The 26,923-nt window shown below is 46.1% G+C and overlaps 1 protein-coding gene across 1 annotated transcript in view; it reads right to left on the bottom strand.

The window, feature by feature from the left end:
* Positions 1-26,923, bottom strand: part of LOC135918083 (DNA mismatch repair protein Msh6-like) — a 564,077-nt gene that overhangs the window by 290,062 nt on the left and 247,092 nt on the right. The window contains exons 10-12 of the mRNA XM_065451744.2: positions 16,586-16,660; positions 16,382-16,517; positions 11,355-11,497 (exon numbers count right to left, since the gene is read on the bottom strand). Of these exons, the coding sequence (XP_065307816.2) occupies positions 11,355-11,497; positions 16,382-16,517; positions 16,586-16,660 (354 nt within the window). The remainder of the gene's footprint in view (positions 1-11,354; positions 11,498-16,381; positions 16,518-16,585; positions 16,661-26,923) is intronic.

Raw genomic sequence — 26,923 nt, 5'->3', positions numbered from 1 at the left:
CGGCAGAAAGTTAGGTGGGTGGATGAGATTAAGAAGTTCGCAGGGACAACATGGCCACAATTAGTACGTGACCGGGGTAGTTGGAGAAGTATGGGAGAGGCCTTTGCCCTGCAGTGGGTGTAACCAGGCTGATGATGATGATGAGCACGAGATACCACATCAATTTTCAACATTTAATAAAACAACACATTCTCAAAAGCAGATTAGCCAAGCCACCATTTCCCAACATCTTGGAGCCAGCATTCATACCAACAGGCATGGCCATCTCATCACTGCTTTCATACCCTGCTATTAATGTGGAAAAATCTGTGAAGGCGGAAGTATACCAAGAAATTGAGAGTGCAAATGCAGGCAATTCAATCCACTTTATTCTTTCTTTGGAAGTGCACTGTGTGAAAATTATTGTGGCAGCTATTGTATAGTTCACAACTAGAATATGCTTCATCAATATGGGACCCTGGTTTTAAGAGTTTGATCGACCTACTGGAAATGGTACAAGACAAATCAGCGTGGTTTATTCTCTCTGACTTTTGGCGTACATCAAGCGTAACCACTATGAAGACTGCCCTGGGCCTAACTTCACTTGCATCACGATGCAAAATTGCGCATCCGTGCCTTTTTCACAAAATATTTCAACATGAGTCTATTTGCTACAAGTTACTTATTCCCCCTTCATATATTTCACGCTGCACAGATCACATACATAAGGTAGGCATTTCTACATGCCAAACTAAAACATTCTCAAATTATTTTATTCCTCGCACGTCATATGACTGGAACCACCTTCCTTCCTCAATTGCCACAATTCCTGACCCTGTATTGTTTCGGACTGCTGTTACCGCTTCTATTGAATGATATATTATATTGATCACTTAATCTAACTTATCTATGTTTCGGTAATTTATTGTTCTCTGCTGTTTGTCCGACTGTGGCACAGTCGGACCCAGAGCTGCAATTTGAAGATGGCTAGTGCACGCAGCACACGCCATCACTGTGCCAAAACACTGCAAGAGAAGAGGGATATCCTGCGGGAAGTGAACGCTGGACTCTTGTGTAAGCAAGAAATTGCGAAGAAGCATGCAATACCGAAAAGCATGCTATCTACTAAGATAAAGAATAAGAGGGTTATTGAACATGCCTTCGCGGCAGAAGTTGCCAACGAAAGGAAGAGGTTGCAGCCCGCAAAGTATCCCAACCTCGAGAAAGCGCTACTGCTTTGGATAAAGGACATGAGCGCTCAGGATATTCCACTGAGAGGCCCCGTGATACTCGCGAAGGCAGCGGACTTCGCCCTGCAGCTGGGTTATGACTTTGCTGCTTCAGATGGCTGGCCACACCGTTTCCGTGAGCATCACGACCTTGTTTTCCGTGCTGTGTCGGGAGAAGCAAAGGCCGTAAACGTTGAAACGTGTGAAGCTTGGCGCTCCGAGGTGTTGCAAGGCCACATGGAGAAGTATTCTCCGCAGGACATATTTATGGCAGACGAAACTGCTTTATTTTTCAAATTGCTGCCTGCCAAAACAATCACATATTAAGGCGACAACTGCACTGGAGGGAAAAGAAGCAAGGAGAGAATAACTGTATTGGTCGCAGCAAATATGGCAGGAACTGATAAGCTGCCGCTTTTAGTGATTGGCAAATCGAAAAGTCCGCATTGCGTCAACAACATCCGGTCCCTCCCAGTGGACTACACGGCCAACAGAAAGGCATGGATGACGGGGGAACTGTTCGGACAGTGGCTAGCAAAAATGGACAAAACGTTTGAGGGTTGTGGACGGAAAGTCATGCTCATTGACAACTGTTCGCCTCATAAGGTCGACGTTGAGATGAAGGCCATTGAGCTAGCCTTCCTTCCACCTAGCACTACAGCGGCACTGCAGCCCATGGACCAAGGTATAATTAAAAATTTTAAATAATTTAGTGAATTTTCTTTACCTTCTCTTCTTACTTTCATGGCACAGAGTGCCTCCAAGCTGGCGTAACCAGCTTACTTGGTAGAGAAACTTTTCTTCAGCTGTCGTCGTTTCTCCTCTTTCATCAGAGATGGGATGCCATAGACGTTGCACTTGGAGAATAGACTTTATGTACACGAAATTTACATTAACAGCTATTTACAGTGGGTCTGGCGTACCAACTCGACATAGCCGAAGACCATAGCACCCTTCGTACGTCAAGACCCTTGGGTTACACTGGGACCGGCGTCTTAAGTCGGCAGAGCCGAAAGTGCAGAGCACCTTTCTTGCGCCCGGAACCCCCTTGAGAGGTCGGGAGCCAGGTTTTAAACCTTCAGCTGCCCCTCCCGAATCCCCTCACGGCAAATCACGACACCCCAGTGACCTGATTGGGTCAACTGGGCTGTCACTCATTGGGCACTCTCTCTCTCACCCTCTCCCTGCATTCCTCGGAACATTCAAAGAGATAGAGGGAGAGAAAGTAACCACCAAACAACAAATAAACAAATAACATCCCAACCGTTTCGCCTCCGCGACATATATGGAAAAGTCTCCCGACACTTTGAAAAACACTTACGGGGAACGACCATCTGCGTCGCCCCGTCCTCGCGCCTTAACTAATCCCATCGCGCACTGTGTGCCGCAAAGGACACCCCTGCCGACGTGCGCCAACCGATTCACAATGCCTTCTTGTGCATGGTTCTTCTCGTCCGGCAGGCCCGTAAAGCTAAGTGCACGGATGGATTTGTCTCGGTGGCGCCAGCCTACCTTTCAAGAGACCGCGCGTTGGGTCACCGATCCCTCGGGTTTTAAGCTGCCGCTTTGTACCCCCCCCGGCATGACCATTGACGCCCTAACGATGCTTTGCCCGTACGCGTAACAGGTTAAAATGTCCCGACGCGTCGGCGCGGGCTATCTGGCGTCAAAGAGCGTCTCCCGACTCATTAACAAAGCGCCCGGCTGGCTTTACTCTCGGCTAAGCCCGAAAACGGCGACCTCCCACAATTCTAGGAAGGGAAATGACCTCTCAGCGTCCATGCCGTTTGGCAACATCCTTTACACGTCCTCCCTAAGATTCATGTACGCGCTCAAATGCGGGTACCTGAATACTAACAAAACAAAAAGGATGGTGCAAAGAAAGTAAAGCAAATGTCACGCTTCCGGCACTAGGATTTCTATGTCCCTGCTTGGGCGGCCTGAACTAGCATCGCTCCTTAACAACTGACCCCTTCTGCGCTAACACTGAATGCAAGCGCACAATGGTCATACAATAACTCTACCTGAACGAAAGGCCGTACAGGCATATAAAATGCGCAAGCACTAACGAATGAAAAAGATCAAAGCAATAACAAACACCAAACATGGCTCATGCACAGCATCGCGAGTCACGGTGTCACTATAATGACCGCACACACAAAACAAAAGAAGGCACAACAGAACAACAAGAACTCCTTGAACGCTTGCAATACTACGACAGGAAAACACTTATTTCACTGAAGAACACACTTCATCGCACAGTTCTGTTCTATAGTTCAATAGTTCCGCAGGTAACTCTTTTCCGCGCGAGTGTTCACTGCATAGTCCTCCCGTATCTTATCTCCCTCGGAAACACCGCTGCCTTTACCCAAGCATGCCTTCAACTATGCCATAAGCATCCTACACCTTAAACTAAGGTGAAACATAGGTGGAGTGGAAACCCCCCCCCCTTACAGCTCCTACTTAGCCGCCGGGGTCGAAGGGGTGATCCCCGCAATGGGTACGGGTTACCTCGCAGCGCGCTCCGCGACAAACCGTCTGTCCCGAAATGACGTTTCCATCACGCCACGACCGCTTCGAAAAACTCATGCTCCCCATCGGCCTGAGTGCACCTGGAGTCAGTGCTACGATAGAAACCGCCTGACCAGCCCTGCGCGCTCGCCCTTTCGGAGGCATCGAGAATCGAGCCGAGACCTCGGTTGGTTCGCACATGGTGCCCTCGTCTGCTTTTCTCAACACTGCAGCTGTCGCCACGTGAACACTGACGGCGGCGCTTAATTTCAGCATGGCCGTCACTTGTGTCTCGTGAATGGGAGCACAACCATCGCTTGGTCCAGTCATAAATTGAGGATCTTCGAGCGGTACTACATTTAGCTCTACTCTCCGAGAGCTCGCCGTGATCCCATCGCGTCTCTGGCCACCACGCGCCTCACCACAACGCTCTACAACGCCGCCATCAGTGAAAACCATTCCACCTGGGGTCTTCTCTTCTTTTGGGACATCTGGTACTTTCACCAGAGTGACGTCGGCCATTGCCAGAATCTGATCGATTACTGATGAGCCCACAGACGATGTAGCTGCCGGCTGCTGCTTTTCTGCAACCTCAGTGCATGCTTGCATCGCAACCGCAGCGCCGCCGCACTCTCTGTCAACACAGCTATCAGCCCCGAATTCGGAGACGCTCGAACCACCTGGCTCTCCCTCCACGATCTCCTGACCTGATTTCTCGTCATCGGGTGGGCCGCTTAGCGACACTTCGGGATTAACCTCGTCACCCTCTGTAGCCAACTCAGCCGCAACCGACTGCAACCGCTGCGCCGCCGCAAGCAAAGCTGAAACGGTGGTCTGTGCGGCTGCGCCGCACTCCCCAGAAAGACACGCCACTGGCTTCTCGCGGACTACGTCGGACGCACACTTCTCGTTTGCCCTCACAGCTCCTGTGTCCGATGGAACACCTTCGAGTTCTGGCTGGGCGCCGTCTGCCTTTTGGTCTCCGATTTTCACTACCCCCTCAAAATCGCGCTCGGCTTTAAGCAATTGCCATGCTTCCTCCGACAGGAGGCAATCGGTCTGTGCTGTCAGCTTGTCAGTTAAAGCACACAGCACCGGCACCGACTCATTTACGTCTGCGAAAACGCCACAATCGCGGGACATGGTCAGTGGAACCACGGCGAGTTTCGCCCTCACATTTTCTCCAAAGGCGGAGGTTAGGCTGATCGTTCCATGCGACTGTATGATCTCTGGCGGCAATACGCTCTCACGCAACACCGTTTTTTCCGCTCCCTTGTCTAAAATTGCGTCGATATGTCTATCCTTACAGTCCAGAACAACGGGAATGAGGTCGCTATGCCCAGCTGCTGGCTCTCCTATCACGACGTGCGCTGCCAAGTTATCACTCTTAGCACTCGGAACCTTCGATGTTTGCTGCCCCTGGCCCAGGGGGCAATTCCATTTCATATGCCCACTAGAGCCGCACGCGAAGCAACCTCTAAACTTTGGTTTTGTTTCCGTGCTTTGACCTTTCCGATCGCCGCGACTACTTTGCGGTACGCCTGGCTTAACATTCTGGCCTTGCGACTCTGCCGTTTTTTGTTTCAGCTGCTTCCCTGCGCTGTTTTTGCCTTGCGCCTCCTCGAATGTCCGCAGTAGCGCGGCCAGGTCTGGTGCTGTTAGCCACGTTTTCCCTTCCTGCAGCGTGACGTACCGGAGTGTGTCGTCTGACAGGTTTTTCTTCAATTGGTCCGCAACCAATAGTTTAACCAGCTCCTCGAACGTCGACACGCCTCTCGACTCAAGGTAAAAGAGCAGGTAACTTTGAAGGCGAGTTGCATAAGGTCTCCATCCTTCATTCATGCGCTTTCCCGACCCCAAGAACCTTTTCAAGTATTCCCCTGCGGAAAGTTTGAGCTCGTCAAGTAGTGTTTCCTTGACTTTTGGATACTCTCTGTGTTCCGCCAGGCTAAGCCTCGCGGACAAAAACGGACCTTTTTCCGCCACCAACAGGAAAACAATCTGTCCCCAAAACCCCCTCAGCACTTCATACGCCGTCAGGGCACTCTCAACTGACTCAAACCACACCGGCGCCTCGGCCTCTGACGGAAATTTGGGAAGCACCCCAGCGAGACACTTAGCATAGCGTCTCAGCTCACTGCAGCGATCCTGCACACCGAACGCGTGCCCGCTTTCCCGTGAGCTCCCACTTCCGTTCTGCCTAAGTCGCGCAAGCTCCACCTCCAACTCAAGCACTCGGCGCTGATCCGCGAGGCTTCTGAGGTCCATTTCCCTCTGGCTCTCTGATGCGACAGACCCCTTTGAGTGGTCCTCGACATTCTCGGCTCCTGATTCACTCATCGTGGGCTGATTTCTCCTGTCGGGGTTCAAGTGAGCGAACCTCGTATTCATATGCTACAGTACGACCAGGCAGCGGTACCCCCAAGGTGTAAGAACGAGAGGACTCACCACTTGCTGAGATGCTGCTGGTCGCCGCGGCCACGCCTTGCCCTTTGCGGAGTCGGCACCGTCGGTCGCACCAAAGTTCCAATGTCCTCACGGGACCTTGCCCGAAGTGGAGACGGCCAGGAACCGTCGATGCCCTTGGATTGACGGCTTGCTTCGCCTCAGCTGTGGATTTTCTTGCCCAGGCCGAAGTTCGATGTCGTTGTCGAGTTGCTTCTTGCAGTCTCTGGCGAACTTCCTCGCTGTCTGCGACGCTTCAGTCGGAATGCAGAGAGTTCCTTGTCGTCGACTGTTTCGATCCTGTCCAGACTGCGCCAGTGAATTTTCTTTACCTTCTTTTCTTCTTACTTTCGTGGCACAGAGTGCCTCCAAGCTGGCGTAACCAGCTTACTTGGTAGAGAAACTTTTCTTCAGCTGTCGTCGTTTCTCCTCTTCCATCAAAGATGGGACGCCATAGACGTTGCACTTGGAGAATAGACTTTATGTACACGAAATTTACATTAACAGCTATTTACAGTGGGTCTGGCGTACCAACTCGACATAGCCGAAGTGCATAGCACCCTTCTTACGTCAAGACCCTTGGGTTACACTGGGACCGGCGTCTTAACTCGGCAGAGCCGAAAGTGCAGAGCACCTTTCTTGCGCCCGGAACCCCCCTGAGAGGTTGGGAGCCAGGTTTTAAACCTTCAGTTGCCCCTCCCGAATCCCCTCACGGCAAATCACGACACCCCAGTGACCTGATTGGGTCAACTGGGCTGTCACTCATTGGGCACTCTCTCTCTCACCCTCTCCCTGCGTTCCTCGGAACATTCAAAGAGATAGAGGGAGAGAAAGTAACCACGAAACAACAAATAAATAAAAACATCCCAACCGTTTCGCCTCCGCGACATATATGGAAAAGTCTCCCGACACTTTGAAAAACACTTACGGGGAACGACCATCTGCGTCGCCCCGTCCTCGCGCCTTAACTAATCCCATCGCGCACTGCGTGCCGCAAAGGACACCCCTGCCGACGTGCGCCCACCGATTCACAATGCCTTCTTGCATGGTTCGTCTCGTCCAGCGGGCCTGTAAAGCTAAGTGCACCGATGGATTTGTCTCGGTGGCGCCAGCCTACCTTTCAAGAGACCGCGCGTCGGGTCACCGATCCCTCGGGTTTTAAGCTGCCGCTTTGTACCCCCCCGGCATGACCATTGACACCCTAACGACGCTTTGCCCGTACGCGTGACAGGTTAAAATGTCCCGACGCGTCGGCGCGGGCTATCTGCCATCAAAGAGCGTCTCCCGACTCATTAACAAAGCGCCCGGCTGGCTTTACTCTTGGCTAAGCCCGAAAACCGACCTCCCAAAATTCTAGGAAGGGAAATGACCTCTCAGCGTCCATGCCGTTTGGCAACATCCTTTACAAATTTTACCACCGCCATCTTTTGGAGGGAATTATTTTGTGTAATTATCAGGTGACGCTCCTAAGTGAGCTACACATGGTTGTACGTGCTTGGGAGCAAGGAACTGCGGTTATGATAGCAAATTGCTATCGTCACTGCGGCTTCAGCACGCAAGCTCTACAAGGAGGAAACCAACCACCTGCGCTCGAAGGTGGCGTCACCGCTCCCATGGTGGACGTTTTGGACAACATCTCCTTTGCTGACTATGTAGACGTGGACGAGAGTGCAGTGGTTTGTGGTGCACTGAGACATGAGAACATAATTTCTCAGGTCAGAACCACTGAACCTATCGGTGCCAGTGACGAGGAGGAGGAGGAAGACGAAGCGCCGTCGCTGCGGAGGTCATGGCTGGATTGAATGCTGCCTGTCTCTTCTTCAGTTTTGAAGAAGGCGAAGAGGAGGCCTGCTGCCTGATAGCCCTTTCTGCTCGTTAGAGCAGAAAGGGCTATTGTATTTACACGATTGTAAATCGACCTCTTTTTAAAAATTTGAACATCAGAAGTGGGGGCGGCGTCTGCTTACAATCGAAACCAAAACATAGCACCACAAGAAAAAAAGTGAGACCAACGGGATATCGGGGGAGCTACAATGTAGTTCCAATTTTATGTTTGCTCTAGGGCCCCACCTGTAGCCTTCCTATATCCCACACATTTGATCGCTCTTCTGAAGGGTTTTTCAACATTTTTTAGTCTTACAGCACACACAGCACTCATACGGGGGTGTCGCTAGTTCATGGAAGTGCTGCTGTTCCATTTGCGGCGGCACACTCAGAACAGTGGCGCTTGCGAGGAGTATTGATAGTTCATGGAAGAGCAGACACAGCTCGCAGCTCACGTGTTTCTCTTTCCCTGTAGCTCCTTAGCATTCTTTAGTTTTATGCGTTTGATTTGACTGCCGGCCATGTGCTAGTTCCGTGATTCCTCAGTCGTCTAGAGTGCTCCGAGTCCACTAAACATTTGGTGCTCATTCTCAGCGGCGCTGAAGAGGGCTGCCATCCTTTATGCTGAAGAAACAAATAACTGTGCAGCGGGCCACAAGTTTGATGTTTCTTAATGCGTGGTGCGAGAGTGGTGGCGGCAGCGAAGCAATATTTTCACCTGTGACGGCAAGCGAAGAGGTTTCTGCGGGCCGAAATCAGGATGCTTTCCGGAGCTGAAGGCCAAGCTTGCGGCGTACGATGCCGAAATGCATGATCGGTCCCTTCCAGTGACGTGCGACATGGTCATGAGACAAGCCTGGATCTTCGCCTTTTAAGGACCTGCTCCGCCGTGAGTACGAGTGGCTGGCGGCAGAAGACCGCGAACTTAAGCTGACCGGACATGTCAAAAGAGCCTCCCTGACGGCTCTGTGTGGTTGGGTGCTTTCGGCGGGGCCTTATGTATGCAAATGCACTTATGTATGCAAATGCAGAATTTCATTGGACGGCAACATGCTGTGGAACCGTAGCAGCATAGACGATGGCAGCACTAGTGAGTAGTAATCCAGTGACCATGCCAGCTACTTATAATTTTCGTTATGAAATGGGCCCGCGGGTATGCTTTTTTTTTTTTTTCTCTGTCACACGTGATATGGGGGGGTCGACTTGCAATCGCGTAAATACGGTAGCTGTCGCCCTCAAGGAAAAAAGGCAAACTACGATAAGGGACTTTTTCAAGCATTAAATTTCCGACATGTCCTCCTGCTTCCAAATCGCAGTGTACTGTTGTTCTCCTTCATTTTCACTAGTTCGAACTTTCGTTAATTCAAATTGAAGCGGCTTCTCATTGCGGTTCGAATTAACAAGCTTTTACTGTATTAAAAATATTAAAAATGCGAAACAGTATCAGTACTCCAACCTGAAAATGATGCAATTTTACTGGCATGGCTCTTTACAGGCAGCATAGTGGAGCTTCTGCGGTGTCATTACAGGCCCTACACAATGTGGTAAAGCTCTTAACCCTTTCAGGATCAATGACATAAATAATATGGTGCTTCGGAAAAGTCCAAAATGGTTGATGCTGTATATTTAAGGCGCCATCTGTACGTTTAAAACGCACGCCAATTTCGGAACTTTTTCTTTTGTGGCATGTGCTGCCATTATGAGGGAATACAGGGAATTTTTTTCTCGCGCCTTGCTTTCTCGGTTTTCGTTGCATGGTGTGTTTTAGAGCTAGTTTGCTCCAGCGCATCTATATACTACTGCTCGCGAATGGCGCACGCGCGGGCGGGCGGCGATTTGGGTTTTGTACTGCGGGCAGTTCCAACTTCTTGCGCTTGCAAAACTGATGGCTATCTTGTCAGTAATCGCTCAAAGGGCGACTGCCTGTTTCTCGCTCGTTTAGTGCTCAGAGGGGTGTGCATAGGAAGGATGCCACCATGCATACGTTTCCTTTGCTTTCTTTCTGTTTTTTTCTTTGAGACTTGGGAAAACCAATTGCCCCTGGTTGGTGATAAGATGAAGATTAGCGGAACAATGTCACACATTTTGTTTTTTTGGCGGGAACACAACCAGTTTTCTTGAGTGCGCTAACCTACGAAATTTTATTATGCTATGGACGTCAATATCAGTGTAAGAGCAGGAACATTTCACACTTGCGAAATATTTTTGTGTGTGCATTTTCTAAGCCTTGAACTATGTGTAATACAATGCATCAAATTTTTAATTCGTATAAGTTTATTTCTTTTTCTTATTTTGAATTCCAATGGCGGAGTCAGAGCAAGTTTTTCTGCTCGTTTCGGAGCAAGTTTGTTCCAATGCCAGAGTGAGGGCGGAAGTAAGGAGTTCCAATGAGAGAGTCGTAGTGGATTCACAGCGGGAGTCACTTCATGGAGCAGAAAGAGATGCTCCGCCAAAATCGGCGGAGTGGACCGGAACTCTGCGTGACGTATTTCTTTTACCACGTTTTTCTGCTGGGAGGCGCCACCGGTCACAACTCGTGAGGAAGCAAAAGCTGCTGCACGCTTGGCAAGATATCCAATACGCACTTTTAAAAAAACAACAGGTGAACAGCGCTGAAGAAACAAGTGATCAGTGCGGCGGTGCTGGGAGCGAACAGCGGAAGGAAACGACAACACGCAAGGTATCCTGGGTGAGTCGGCGATAGAAGTTCCGCTTCCGCCTTGCTCCGGCGGCGCAGGTTGTGTTCCACTCGCGGATTTGGAGGCGTTGCTCTACACCAGAGTCGAGTGCTCGCTCGCAGAGTCCATCGGCTGCTCCGATCCCGCCATTGGAATTCAACATTATTGTTGTTATTCATGAATCAACAGTACATATATAACTGAAGCATAACTGTGAGTCGGCCTAGTTGGAACCGATTCATCTTAAAACATTTTGTGCGCAAACAAACAGGGACGAAGAATAGGAGCAACACACAAGGACGCACTCGTCCTTGTGTTGCTCCTATTCTTCGTCCCTGTTTGCGCACAAAAAGTTTTAACATATATACCAATGCAAAATATCTTTTTTTTCTCACTTTATGGTCACCCTAGAAAAATTACGGTAAACTTTTTTCAAAATAGCTCCCTCAGAAGAATTTGAATCCGCAATAAAAACAAATCGACCCTGGGCAGTCACATATGGCGAAAAAGATCGACCCTCAAAGGGTTAAGGCTCTAAAAAATCCGCATATCAGTTACACCTTAGTCGAACCTGCGTATATTTAGAACAACATCCAGGAAATTCAAGTGCAACGCTTGTCCTTGCCATTGCAGTGAGTGTTTTGCCCTTTGGGCGAAATTGGCAATTATTTTTTCGCTAGAAACCTACCTGGGAGTGTGCAATGGCAAACAAGTAGGCTGGCTCAGGGTTACACAGCTGGCCATCCTGAGGTCCAAAGGTCCGTGTTGCCTGACATGTGATGCGGCAGATCTCGCGCCGAACCACCCGGTCGAACTTGCTGGGACGGTGCACTGTAAGCATAATCATCATCATCAGCAGCAGCAGCATATTTTATTTCCACTGCAGGATGAAAGCCTATCCCTGCGATCTCCAATTATCCCTGTCCTGTGCCAACCGATTCCCGCTAGCGCCTACAAATTTCTTAATTTCATCACCCCACATAATCTCCTGCTGTCCTCGATTGCACTTCCAGGGTGTCTACCAAGTTGACATTTCCAAATTCCCCGAGTTTTCCAGGTTTTCCCTGAGTGCCATTGCAAATTTCCCTGAGTGATGCAGAACAATGTTTTATATCAACACAGGCTGAAACCATATCGCCTGATGCTGTCACTCTCTAGTAAGCACATGAAAAAAAAGCAACTTAATCCCATTTGAATACTAAGGAGCAGTGTTGATGTTATTCAAAAAAAGAATAGAAGGCAGGGGTTAGCAAAATGCACAGCAAATAAAGTGTCTTCGAAAACAATTGCAAATAGGGTCGGACATTATCAAATACGAATAAAAAGGAGATGCATACAAAGGCAAATATTTTCTAATATGAGCTATTTCTATCAACTGATAGCAACCTATGGGGGATGAGGCCTGAACTCTGTCACAATTGAGATTCTCTCTCAAGAACTCGTAAGTCAACCTCAACAGTCCTGACATACTCTCAGCCCGCGCACGACGCCCGAGTGTTGTGTTGCACTGCTTCAAAGAGTGTATTTTGGTTTGGATGAGGGACACCTGCATCTCGGCATCAGCCAAAACTTTATTTTTTGAGCTCAAGCTCTTTCAAAACGGCGGCAACAAGCTTCCTTTCTCGTTTATTCCTCAATGCGTAGGTCACTTCTGTTCTTGTCCGCCTTCCGCCACTCGTTCGCCCCAAGGACCATTTGAAGCATCTTGATCAGTTGCACAGTCCACGACCGATTTTTCGAGCTTCCTAGGGGCCGCAAAAACGTCCGAAAAATCGGCCAGTTGGAAAAAAATAAATGCGTGTCATTTACTGCCCTTAGGGGCTCAAACCGCCACAGGCACGTTCGAAAACGCTCTGAAGGCCTGTCGGTACATGTATTAGGCATACCTGTGCTCGTACTGTGACAGGAAATGCCGGGTGCCTGCGTGCATAATTAAGATATACATACTGTATTCCGTGGCAATAGCCCCTTCCCACGCTTGTTACGCTTCACTGCAATACTTTTCCGTAAGCTTTACCGAGTAACATTTCTGTACAGAGGCGAAGCTGACTTTCACGAACCGGCATTATGCAACGCACCGTGTTTTCCAGGTTTCTAAGCCAATCGCGAGGACCACAAAGGTGGAGTCCGTGCCATTGCTGACAGCAGCGAATTCTTTCAATAAAAAGTTCGGCACCCACTGGCAAGAAGCTTCATAGCGAACGTCGAAGCAGCTAGGCCTAGCGTTGCCGCAGTGGTGGCAACGGGTGCCAGCGGATCTGCGTGCGAGAGTGCCGGTTCGAGGTGGCGAAGTAATCAAGACGGTAGCGGCAGTGCCTTTGATTAATGCCATTTCGGACCTGCGGTCGCGGCAAAAGGTCCGGAAAATCGGACGGCAAAGAGTTCTTGCGTCGGAAATTTCACACGTTCTGATACGTTGACACTATGGGGTACGAGGTGGCGCCGCGAAGCCGTCCAAATTATTGGGAATCCGGAAAGTCGCTCGTTGACTGTACACTGGCAACTCCTCCTGCCAACGACAGGGCGTCAAAGACGATTCATTACGATTCCTGTCTGCTACTCGAGCCAGCATTACCGCGACTTTCGACCCTTTCAATAAAATTGCCGCTAATTTTCCCTGACTTTTTCCAGACTACGCGAAATCCCTGAGAATTCCCGGTTTTCCCGGTTTTCCCAGTTGGTAGACACCCTGGCTTCCCTTCTCTTGGCACCCATTCTGAAGCCCTAATTGTCCACCGGTTATCTAACCTACGCATTGCATGACCTGCCCCAGCTCTATTTCTTTTCACTTATACCCGTTTGCTCTCTGATCCACACCGCTCTCTTCCTGTCGCTTAATGTTACGCTTAACATCATTTTTCATTCCATCACTTTTTGCGTGGTCCTTAACTTGTTTTCGAGCTTCTTTGTCAGTCTCCTAGTTTCTGCCCCTTATGTTAGCATCGGTAGAATGCAATGATTGTACACCTTTCTTTTTAATGATAAAGGTCAACTTCTAGTAAGGATCTGACAATGTCTGCCGTATGCCATCCAACCCATTTTTATTCTTCTATGAATTTCCTTCTCATAATCAGGGTTCCCTGTGATTAGTTGACGTAGGTTGACGTGCTGCTTCACAGACTCTAGAGGCTGACTGGCGATCCTGAACACTTAAGTGTTCCTTGCCTGGTCATTCATCGTTATCTTTGTCTTCCGCATAATAATCTTCAACCCCTCTCTTACACTCCCTCTGCTAAGGTCCTCAATCATTTGTTGTAACTCGTCTCCAGTGTTGCTGAACAGGACAATGTCAAAAGAGTACGCATTTGGGCTGGTTGGTTCATGATTACGAGCAATAAAAACAGTGCTAAACGACGGGACGAGTGAAGGGACACAGACAACGGCACTGACTAACCACCAAAGCACTTTGGTTGTTAGTCAGCGCCGTTGTCTGTGTCCCTTCACTCATCCCGTCATTTAGCGCTGTTTTTATTGCTCGTAGGACAATGTCATCTGCAAATCAAAGGTTGCCGAGATATTCATTGTTGATCCTTACTCCTAAGCCTTCCCAGTTTAATAGCTTGAATACTTCTTCCAAGCACGCAGTGAATAGCATTGGAAAGATTGCGTCTCTTTGTCTGACCCGTTTTTTTATCCTACTTGTGGAGAATTAAGGTAGGTGTGGAATCTCTATAGATACTTTCAAAGATATTTATGTAAAAGCCCTGTACTTCTTGATTACGAAATTCCCCTATGACTGCTAGTATCTCTTATGCAAAAAAAAAAGAAAGGGGGGTGAGGCGTGCAAACAGGACACAAGAGAAGAGAAGCGGGCAACACGAACGCCGACTATCAACTGAAGGGAGCACTGAGACAAAAAAAAGAGAGAAGACACAAAACTAATCTGTGCAAGCTCTGGCATCGTATCACCACGTGTCAGTCGGGTACATGTGCCGGTCTACGTGAGAGATAACTGTTAAGGCACTTAATCTCTTTCTTATGTAAAGTAATCGAAGGCTGACTGAAGCACGAACTTCCACCATTATAGATATGCCATGCCTCAACCATAAGATGCGTACCTTCATTCTTATGCCTGTACAATATCACGCATTCATCTAACTCTGGAGTGCAGTTACAATCTTGGCAATGTAGGGAAAGATTAGAAGGCAATCTAATCGTTAACCTGTGGATCACCTTCTAATCTTTCCCTACATTGCCAAGATAGTAACTGCATGCCAGAGTTAGATGCGCGAAACTGTACAGGCACAAGAATGAAGATACGTATCTTATGGTAGAGGCATGGCACATCTATAATGGTGGAAGCGTGTGCGTGAGTCAGCCTTCGATTACTTTAAATAAGGAAGAGATTAAGTGCCTTAACAGTTATCTCTCATGTAGACCGGCACATGTACCCGGCTAACACATGGTGTTACCATTCTAGAGCTTGCGCAGATGAGCTTTGTGTCTTTTCTTTTTTTCGCCTCATTGCTGCCTTCAGTTGATAGCCAGCATTCATGTTGTTCACTACTCTTCTCTTGTGTCCTGTTTGCATGCCTAACCCCTTCTTTTGCATAATGAATCCTTACCAAGTAGCTCAGCTTTCTATCGTTCTAGTGTCTCTACTGAATCAAATGCCTCTTTGTAATCTATGAAAGCCATATAGAGAGCAGCACTCTGTTCCTTTATCTGGCCGACTCTGCTTGTTTCTTCCTTAGTATGTTGCGCTATACCAGTTCTAGAACATATAGAGGAGCTGATTATACTCTGCGGATTTCTTGATTACCTAATCATTGACATGTATGTGATACATTGTATAGTATCCCTTCCTGAAACCGTCCTGTTCGCTTGGCTGACTGAAGTCCAGTGTTGCCCTTATTCTATTGCAAATTATCTTGGCGAATATTTCATATAATACCGGAAGTAAGCTAATGGGCCTATAGTTTTTCACTTCTTCAACGTATCCCTTTTTGTGGATTAGTATAATGTTGGCATTCTGCCAATTCCCTGGTTCATTTAAGAAAGCACAACGGAGACCAATGTCGCAGTAGGTTGTAATGCGCTTCGAAAGTGCATTTTAGAGCACACCTCTTGGTCCTGCGGCGAGCGATCCTGCGGTCCTGCGGTGCAATAAATGCCCTTGTGATTGTTTGCACTAATGTGTTGTCGTTCCTTTGTCCCAAGAGCACGGGTGAGAACCCCATGCCCTTGGTTAGGGTGCATCATCTGACTCCTCACGCTATCTTGGCGCAGTGCCAGACACGGCCGTAGGCACTGATACAGGGTCAAACAGACGTTACCGGCTGAGAATATTACTACTGCCATTTTGAAAAAACTCCATGTGGTCCATGCGTGGCCACGCATGGACCACATGGACCACATGGAGAGACCACATGGAGCGGGTTTCTATTTTCCTGATTTCATTCATCTTGAAACCCTGCTTATCTTGAAATTTTTGTATAGCTTTTCCAGTTTTTCAGCCTGTTAGTGTGTTGTTCACCTGGTAGCTGACCACAGTTGTAATAAAGAAGTACTCATCCTGTCCTTTCATGCTGTTCACTGTAAATTTGCTCAACCAACTAGCTCAAGTATACACTTGGGGTTAACTAAAAACCACTACATTTTGTAAATAAAGTTTCAATGTCCATAGAGACTGGATCGACACTTCTCTCTTACAATATCGAGCAGCTGGCCTGGCCTCAATTTATTGCAAAAGGCATTCGAAAGGTGTGGACCTACTTTTGCGACACCGTTCCTCCATCATCTGGGGGGTCTCGGTCTGCTCAACCCGTGCCACCTTGTAGCCCTTCTGGATGAGGGCTTCAGAGTATCGGCCGTACGCAATCTCAGGGAAGCCAGAGTGCGCAAAATCGCCCTGCACACAGCAAGAAAGGCACACAGCAAGAAAGGAGCACATGACATGACATGCTCAATTACACCCACCTTCATAAAGACCAGGCCAAGTTCCTCCACTCCAGTGACTGCATCCATGTGGTACAGTTCGTAGAACTTGCCCACCTGGCCATGAAAAGTCTAATTACAACATTTATCACACAACAAAGGAAATTCTTTAACCTGCTTAAAGCAATTGTGAAGGAAAAATTTGTCAATCCAGTGTTGAGCAAAAAAAGGAAAAACTGGGAGCTCATCAATTCCATGTTCAACAGACATGTTCAAGACTGCAGCGTAATTGCAATTATGCAAGAGGCCATTACATATTAGCGGCCATCCGATATTGCACAAGCATATTTGCCAACCTGTGAAACTTCCAAATTCCTAAGAAACCCATGGACAAGAAACTGGAGAAGGAGGGGGTGATAGCGCGCTTTTTCTTTTTGAAGCTTGCCTTGGATTTTTGGCGGATGCATACGCACTTCATTAACAAGCTTCAGGCATAGCACATCAGCAGCATCATACCTGGGTCAGCAGTGACGAACAGGCAACACACTGCTTTTAGACCATAGTGACTTTTTTGCCAAGTATGCCTGCTTTAGGAACATGTCTAAATGACTTTCTTTAAGCAAGCACCCTTCTGGTGTCCTTTCACCGTCAGAAGACTTCCAGGCGTATGCAGATAAGTGAAAATCTTACAACACAATTTTTCGTAAAACTTGATGCAACATTTGAAAAACCGTACAAGTCTAAATTCATAAGCTTTCCAGAAAATTTAGCAGTCTTTCCTAAGAAAACTTTTGAGGCTGATAAATGTGATGTCCCACCTGAATTGCTTTAACAATCTTTTCCTTGCAACACCTGAAGGAGTTCTCAATATATTTAGTGTCACCAGTCTAGACAGCATTCATCCTATCCCTATGAAATCAATTTATTATTTAATGTCCCAAGTTTACTGCTCAATAAATATCCACATCTTTAACTTTGGCATAGTCCCTTGTGAACTAAAGTGGGGAAAAATTATTTATTCCCTTAAGACACTACAAATTGGTGCACTAAAATACAGTACTCATTCTGCATAATACTGTAGCTTCATTGTTGCCCACTAGTGGAATCATCCGTCAAAAAGTAGTGAAGCACAGTCCTTTTTTATTTATACTATACTTATATTTATTACTTATATTGTATTTTATATGATATACCTCTAAATTGTGAGATGACATCTGTAGTGCTGTTATAATATAAACATATATAATATAATGTAAAAGATTCTCTTATTTTTCCTGCATTATCTCTAGAGAACGATGCTAGGCTTGCTTACATCAAAAACTAGCCACAACTTCTCACAATGCATGTGAAGGTTTTTTGGCTCGTGTGTGGCAGAACCAGGACAGCCAACACACACTTGAGGGCCAGAGAGAAGAAGTTCACGCTCATTTCAATGAACTTCCATCAAAATAGCCATTTCTGCCGCTTCTGAGCTCATTTCAGCTCGTGTGGCTTCAGATTGCAGTTATACCTTGCAAATAGAGTAGACGTCTGTTAATTCGACTCCAGGTAATTCAATTTTTCTGTTTATTCCATCCCAACCTGGTACGGCTGGTACATATATTTCTATGGGCCTGAACTTTTTAATACCTTTATTTGTTACATGCTCTATATGGACGTTACACGTTAAATCAGGAGTGCACACCCAAATACTTAAACGACTGAATTTTTGCAATTATGCTATTGTTATTTGACTTGGTATTCGCAGGAGTATCAGTGAGCCCAGAAAACATCATCTGCTTTGTCTTGTCAATGTTGATCGGCAAGACAAAGTCTTCAAGTCTTTGTTTCTTTTACTTTGCACATAGCAAGAGCGGTACTTCCGTTTCATCTGCTTGTTCCCATGTCGTGCAGTCGGACATTCAGAGAGCAAAACTATGTCATTTTCTACCGTGTTCCAGCGCATAATCCTGCTCCGTGATCGCGTTTGCGTCTGCCTCATTGTTCGTGTAGCAGTGCCTTATACTGCTGGTCAGCTGTTCTCATGCACAGCGCGAAAGGAGACAAACGCACCAGCCTGCACGAAGGACCGTCAGTGGAAGCGTGCCACGCAGCAAGAAAGTGAGGAAAAAGAAAAAGAAAGAACGTATGAAGTATGCATCACATGATCCTCCAGCTCTGGTATGAGAGAACGCAGCAAAGGAATTTCCCTTGCAGAAGATAGACGGGGGGCAAATGGAGAGTGTTACGTAATCGTTGATGCTTGCCTCTTGAAATTATGGGTTCATGGCACAGAAATGTATTTATCTCAGCTGTTAATTAACGAATTAGAAAAATTACTGCGGTAGAACGCTCCCTAGGGGGCACGTAAAAACTTCCAGTGTATAACCAAAATGTGCTATGTGGCCTGGACCTGTGTCCTGGACTATGTGACCTGGACTATATTAATATTAAGTCAACAGAGAGTTTCAGAATGCCCTTCCAGAAGCCTCGCAGCACTTGTTTCGTGCCAAGAAAAAGACTTCGTCTAAGAGAAAATGGCACCTAAAGGGTGCGCATACCTTTAAAGCAATTCGAGTCGCCTGCTCTCGAGCGGGGAGTGGCGACATTGCCTCCACCATTACCGGCTTTGTTGGCCTCTGTGAGCAAAACAATGCCCAGCAGAGAGCAGCACAGTCTTTTGCACAAAACACAATGCGCAGCCATAGAAAAATGGAGCCAAGAAAGAGCGTTGGATTTGCTGTTGCAGCTGCTCTTGGTCAAGTGGCGTGGACCATTTGGGCATCCTAGGACACCACATGGATGTAGCATTCTCTGCTACTTGCAGTGCGTGCGAGTTTCACCAGCCAGAAAATCAGTCCAACACTATGCGATAACGAAACTATTGAAATATGAAAGCATGGGTGGTGCAGAGTTGAGCGAAAATTAAATGTTTCGATAAGCCACACTATTTTCAACAGTGACATTAACAAGTTCCCTTTTTCTAAAGACAAAACAGAACTGGACTAGTAGCATTTGCTTCCATCTTATAATGCAATGCAATAATCTTTTTATTATGAGTGGTTTGGTACTAGCGACAGAATTATAATGAAGAGTGCCTACATTATCGATCGAGTACTTGAATGTCCCGGGGGAGTGTCAAATCATGCCCTGCATTTACATCAATTTCTCAATTACTAAAGCGCTGTTTGTGATAATATTGGCATTTTATATGTTCTCGAGCCTTAGTTTATCACTTTTGCTTGACTTAATACAACAGAACCTCATTCATACATTTTTGGACTATTTTACTACTGTATATGGCTTTAATGTCTTTTTAATGTCATTTCTAGTTAGTTTTCTTAAGACATACAGAAAGCAGGTTTGCACTTCATTTGAGGGCACGTTTAAGGCAAATACTGCCAAATTAATCAGCAGTATACTATGGCATTTTTTCTGCAACTTGTTCAATTCAGCTTGCGAAATAATTTGATCAATTTTGTTGATCCCACGAGGATCAAATCCATGGAAATTGATGTGTTTGGCTCTGTGCTTGTGAATTTGGAAACCGATCTGCATGTTTGTAATGTATATGCCACAGCGCCGCTGGTCCCGGCAGTTTGACAGATGCTCGTCCCTCTACAAGTCAGGCAAAACAAAGCAATGAAATCCCTTCTCACAAAATTTCTTTGCAATTTCTCAACATAGTCCTCTTGAAGCGCCACACACATGGGCAAAAATTGTTAAAGTTGCTTTATTCTGATTGCAGAGGTGTGAGTTGGTGTGCTGTGTCTTGGTGAGAAAGGACATTTTTTTAGCCAACCTGTGTAGCTTAAAGGGCCCCTGAAATGGTTCAGACAAATGTTGTAGACGCGTAGGGTATAGCTTAAGTAGAACATTCGCACCAAAATTTAAGTGAAGCATTATGTATTAATGGAGCTACAATCGATTACAAGTTACCCTCCTCCCTAGCCATGCTTTTCCCCTTCAACTCGTTCGCCGAGTGATCGGGGCTAAGCGCTGCCTTTACTAGTTCTGCGTCACAACGCGACGTCACGTCGTCCGCTTCCGGTTGTTTTGGAGCCCGCCCACCTGCGCGAAACGTCTCTGCTAGCCGCTTGGCCGTCGACCCCAATCGAGAGCTATCGAAGCAGCGTGCGTTGCGAGCATTCTGTCGTAGCGCCGAACGTGTCGGGTATTCCGGTAATCACACACTAGCTGAACGTTCAGACGGATTGGTGGAGGCATAAACACAAGCTAATGAAGGAACTTTAACATAGACGTATGTGAGCTGCCTGATCAGTCTCCATGGTCCAGACAACCGTTGGCGCAGAGTTTAACCAGCCACAGAAAGAGCTAATATTGCTCCAACCATGTGTAAAACATTTTAGACATTTACAAAACAAATGTGTCAACGATTACACGCCTGCGGAAAATTTGCACCAGCAGCAAAGAAGAATACATTTTCTTACTGCTACTGTGTGGTTGAGCTCTATGCCACCAGGTGGCTGCACCGTGCAGACCATTCACATTTGCGCTTCTGTTCATCCCCTGAAACGACACGCAAGGGGACACAGCCAGGCCCTGTCCCCTTGCGCTTGCGTTTACCCTAATACCGGACTCGCGAAACGCTATTGCATTAGTAATCTTCCGGTGTAAAGTGACGGCCACAATCGCGCAAATCCTGGCGCCCATCAGATAGTGGTTGTCCAATGCACTGCAGCGAGTCCGTTCGTCTACAGGCTTGCAGGACACAATGTTGTAGCTTGACATATTGCCAGTCGCTACGCTTGCAGTCCACAACGCAACAAAGTTGAATCGTAGCGCTCGCAAGAAGATAGACTGACACTGACATCACGGCTCTCATCAAAGACTGAACATGTTTTAACACAAGCAGACGACACTTGCTGTGTGCCGGAAGTGCTTAAGTGTACTGAAAAAGTGTTCTTGTGCGTTTTCCTTATGTTACTTTCTTTTTATAAAAACAAATTACCTAACATGACATATTTTTTAACCATAAAGATGGAAAAATTATCGATCACGCGCCCTGGTCAGCATATCGGATTGCTCGCCCCACTGACGTCATATGGGTGATTTCAGTCATATGGGTAGGGGCGGCTTAAAATTCAGCTGAGCAGTGTGCTGCGATTGGCAGCGATGTACATTTTTCAAACCTTATAATAAATTGCATGCTTTACGCAGAGCACTTAGATGTGTCAATTTATTATAAGAAGGACCTACTCTAACGACTCAGTACGTTTGTAGAAAATTGTCAAAATTGTTTCAGGGTCCCTTTGGGATCCAAGAGAACTCAAATGACTGTGTTAACAACCTCCTCAGACTTAACTAAATCCTTGTGACACAATACTGTTTCAAGGAAAACACAGGGAATACGGGAGATGGAAATTCAAGACGATGAGCAAAACGAGAACAAGGTGAAAGCAGGAGCCAACGTTTCGACAAGTGGTCTTGTCTTCTTCAAGGCAAGTCCTTGAAGTCCTTGAAGAAGAATAGTCCACTTGTCGAAACGTTGGCTCCTGCTTTTACCTTGTTCTCGTTTTGCTCAATACTGCTTCAGGTCACTTTTTACTGTGAACAGGTGTCCCACACACTTTAAAAACTGCTTACTTGATCAGACGTCACATTATAATATCACCATCTGCATGTGCGGAGACATTTCACCAGTTTGTTAAGATGTTTAAAGTAAACCCACAGATCCAGGTTTAACATCACAAGGCATTCACTTTTCATCCGGCATTGCAGCATCACGTGATGGAATTTGAAAAGTACTGCACATTATTTTTCACAGTCAGTGAGAATGCAGCCGCAGATCTCACACAAAGTAGCAACTTTCTTTAAAATTGTTATGTGCCACCTGCATTATGTTGCATGAATAAGCATGTGCAAATAGCTGATGTTGAATTTGAAGCGAGTAGTAATTTGGGGCAAATACTTTTAATCAAATATCGAACAGCTGTTCTGCAAAGTTGTATGTATAGGAACTTCTGCATATTGAAACTAATGACTTGTTCTATGGAAGAATGAGACCAACGTTTAAACTAACCATCTGAAATACTTATCGGTTAATGAATAGCAAGGCATGATGCAACTGCCTTTGTACATGCAAGAAAATAATAAAAAGATTGCAGAAAGAAAATTATGCACAAATTAATGTTGTAGGCTATTGCAATGACTCGACAAAGTGTTAAGAGGAGATAATGCCATACCAATACTGTACCAACCCTTTTATTCTGACTAGACGTCTCGGTGTTTGTACTGCGACAGGAGACGGTGCATGCGCAAGTGTATAACGAACACATACTAGGCCTCGTTACACTGCCATTTTTCATTTTTAATAGGCTTCACTGCAGAGCAATAAGCTTGACCACATAACCAGCTATATTGCGGCACAACTGAATTTAGGTTAAGAATCACTGCACTACGAAAAATAAAACTTTTTTTAGAGCGCAGCTCTATGGCGTCCGTTCCTGGGTTTCGCGTCGTCGTCGTCGTCGGCGTTGTCGTCGGCCTCGTAACCAGCTCGCCGACGAATCTGCTCCGCCGCCGCGCATGCGCGCTGTCGGCTCTCTGGGTGAGGGAGGATGATGGAAGGGAGGCGTAGAGACTGTGGAGGAGGGCTGGCTACACAAATGGCTCTTTGGCGTTCGTTCCTGGGTTTCGCGTCGTCGTCGGCGTTGTCGTCGGCCTCGTAACCAGCTCCGCCCCCCCTTCATCCCCCCAGCGCTAGCAGCGACCGACTGATACCGCTTTCGTGAGTCCGCTACCGCACTCACGAAAGACGTCGTGCACTTCCTGCAACTCGCATTAACCGTCCATCGATCCACACCGATGTTAGTAGTGGGGGACTTTAATGTTGACATAAAGACAAACAGCAATTTCCTAACACTTATGCGGGAGAACATCCCGTTCCTCTCGCTCGTAACGCGTCCCATGGCTGTGACAACCTCGCGAGGCACTTGTATAGATCTCGTCTTTGAGAATCAAGCATTGGTGTACCAAGTCGAACATATATCAGTCTATTTCTCCGACCACAAAGCTTCCTTCATGACTGTCAAGAACTGTTAGTGGAGTCTTTGTTAAAGGAATACGTGTGAAAAATAAAAAAAAAAATTCTGTGATAGCGCATACATGTGTTGCTCGATTTCTTTGCCTCAATCTATCGAAAAGGTGAAACAGCTTATTTGCTGCGCTCAAATTTCGCATTAGGAAGTAACGTAATCGTCGGTAATTTTTAATAAGAACATTGAACAGCATAAAATTCCAAACTATATTCAGAAATTTCAATATTCGCATGACATTATATCATAGCATGAGCTATAGTGTCGCTAGTTACCTACAGAACTGCCTAGCTTCTCTAGTTTTTTCAGACCCCTTTTGCTTGCGTAATTCTCAGGCACTAGTTCAGTATTCAAGAGAGGAAAATCCTGATGATTGTACAGCTTTTAGTATGGATATCGAAGACCTGTATTATTCCTTGCTGCATGACGGGTTGCTAAATTCCGTAAATGAGTGCATTAAAGAACAAGTGCAAGAGTCTGCTTTTATTGACAGATGCGGTGTTTCCACAGGAGCTTTTTTAGAAATTCTTTCAATGTACTTGAAGTCGACGCTGATTGGGTGGAGAGATGGCGTTTTTCTGCAGGAATCAGGCATTTGTATTGGCTCAAAGGTTGCCCCTATTCTTAGCGATATTTACCTGAGTGAGGTTGACAGCTGCTTAGAGAAAGCCTTAGTGATAGCGTTATCAAGATATTTCGTTACGTTGACGATTGCTTGATTTTCTGCAATAGGGAAGAATTCGATTCCTCTGCTACCTCAGTAAGTGAGCAATTTAAACTTTATGGAGGAGGGTTTAAGTTTACCAAGGAATTTCCTCAGCGACGCGTCATTCAGTTTCTTGACATTTCCTTGGTCTTCGAACAAAATCACGTTTGTTGGCAGTACTCCCCAAGATCTTCGAAGCCGTTGCTAAACTTTCAATCCAAGCATTCCAAAGAAGTAAAAAACGGAATTGCCATGTCGTGCCTTAAGTCTTCTCTCACCAGATCCTACATGCACAAAATAAGCGCCAGTTTTAATGCGCAGGTCCGGCGCCTGTTAGAAGCAGGTTATCCCAGTGTAGCAGTGGCCACTGTAGCTGCGCGCCTAAAGAAGTTGGTTTCGAGGGGGACAGACATCATTGCAGATAGCAGTAATGGCAAAAAAAGAGTAGTAGTTATTTTGTACATTCATTTAGTGTTGCACAGGCTTAAAAAGGTTGCAAGTAGATATGATGTTACTGTTGCTTTCATTGCTCCCAATAGGCTAGGTAAGATATGCGCTGCTGTACAGAGGAGAAAGGAGCAGGTAAAAGGCCAAAAAAGAACAGATATTTGTCCAGTGAAGCACAATAAGAACAACAGTTTTACTGTCTTTCGTATGGGTGTGGTTTATAAATTCCCTTTAGCTGTGGCCAGTTCTATGTAGGACAAATGGGGCGGTGTGTCAATCAAAGGCTAATGGAGCATAAAAGGTCATTAACCGGTGGATCGCCTTCTAATCTTTCCCTGCATTGCCAAGATTGTAACTGCACGCCAGAGTTAGATGAATGCACGATATTGTACAGGCATAGGAATGAAGATACGCCTCTTATGGTAGAGGCATGGCATATCTATAAAGAGGGAAGTGCGTGGTGAGTCAGCCTTCGATTACCTTACATAAGGAAGAGATTAAGTGCCTTAACAGTTATCTCTCACGTAGACCGACACATGTACCCGACTGAGACGTGGTGATACTATTCCTGAGCTTGCGCAGATTAGTTTTGTGTCTTCTTTCTTTTTTCGCCTCAGTGCTCCGTTCAGTTGATAGTCGGCATTCGTGTTGTCCACTTCTCTACTCTTGTGTCCTGTCTGCACGCCTCACCTCCTTTTTTCTTGCAAAATTATATCATTCCCGGTTTAATAATGAAAAAGACAAAAGCCATTATCCACGGGCGTGAACACTCGATCTGTGGAAGTTAAATAGACAACGGAGATGATTCTTTTTGAATCCCCCCCCCCCCAAAAAAAAACAATGGCCATCACATTACAGGCTGGCCAAACAGGCTTTGCCTTCTTTAGGGCATTTTCACCAGCTGCTGACCACTCCTTTGACTGCTGTTTCGACTCTGGTGTGTCACAGTGCTAGAGAAAAACATGGCCTCTTTGGTACTCACTAGGAGTATGCAAATACGAAATAGTAGATTTCGAATGGAATATCAAATCAAATCAAGAAAAAGAACGCGAACATTAAATAGAATATAAAATGTCAGAAACCTTCTCACAAAATTTACTACTTATAAATTTTGGGCATGAAAATACGGTGCTGCACATGCTCGGGAGTCTCCTACTACAAAACACGTAACAGGAATATCACAACCTATCAGTAACTTAGCTACATAGAAATCAAGATATACAGTACGGTCCGCTCTTATCAAAAGCAACACGAAATTAGTATGCCAGCACTGATTACAGCTCTGTTCTAGTATATGTTTTATGTTTATTTATGTTTTTTTATCAAGAGAATTTTTGTTGAATGTTGAAGTGATTTTTTTTCCTCTGAAACTAGTAAATTAGTGGCATTTTGTCGTACTGAACACCAATGAGGTTCTGTCTATTAGTGGACTAATGTTTTACGACAACTTTCATTTATAGCATAAAATGTTTTAAGAATTGTGTAAGAATGGGTTTGTTGGCAAAACATGCTTTAAAGTTTTTATTAGCAGCACAAGGACACCAGAGGGGACAGAAGAGAGAACAGAAAGCTGAACTTCCAACAATTTCCTTGTCAGAAAGCTTTGCTAAATGTATGGTCACACAGAAGCACAACACCATGTGCAGAACACAATGATATCAAACCACAAAGAATATTTAATGCTGCATAGCAATGCTGCAATGCTGACATCTACACACTATGCGACCTTTATCAGATTGTGCACCATTTTGTGCATATACAGTACCGCAATTTTTGTCTATACCGAGTTGGTCCATTTGGACTCACATTTACAACATACGAAAACTTGCACAGCAGGCCTTCGGCAAGAGAAATTTGTGCAAAATTTAGTTAACCTTCAGCTCTCCACGCCTTATATTCAGAGGATTTTCTTAGGGAATTTATAAAATGTGCTAACAATGTCACGTTTGGAGTGCTCAGAGTTAAAGTAGTTTAGAGTGGTGGAGTTAAATGGGAGTGGCTTATTGCCACGTGGGTAGCATATCGAGCAGGAAACGCTTTTGTGCAAAAATAACTTAACATCAAGGAACCTTATTACACCTTTCTTGAAAAATTCATAGGTTTATTTTCTCATGAGAAGCCAACAAGCACGAAGGACAACATAGGGGAAATTACTTGTACTTACTAAATGTGTTCAAGAAATGACAAATT

The sequence above is a fragment of the Dermacentor albipictus genome, chromosome 3, assembly GCF_038994185.2.
Source record: "Dermacentor albipictus isolate Rhodes 1998 colony chromosome 3, USDA_Dalb.pri_finalv2, whole genome shotgun sequence".
In the NCBI taxonomy this organism is placed as follows: Eukaryota; Metazoa; Arthropoda; class Arachnida; order Ixodida; family Ixodidae; genus Dermacentor; species Dermacentor albipictus.
The sequence above is the reverse complement of the archived record's forward strand: the minus strand, read 5'-3'. Positions and strand labels throughout refer to the sequence as shown.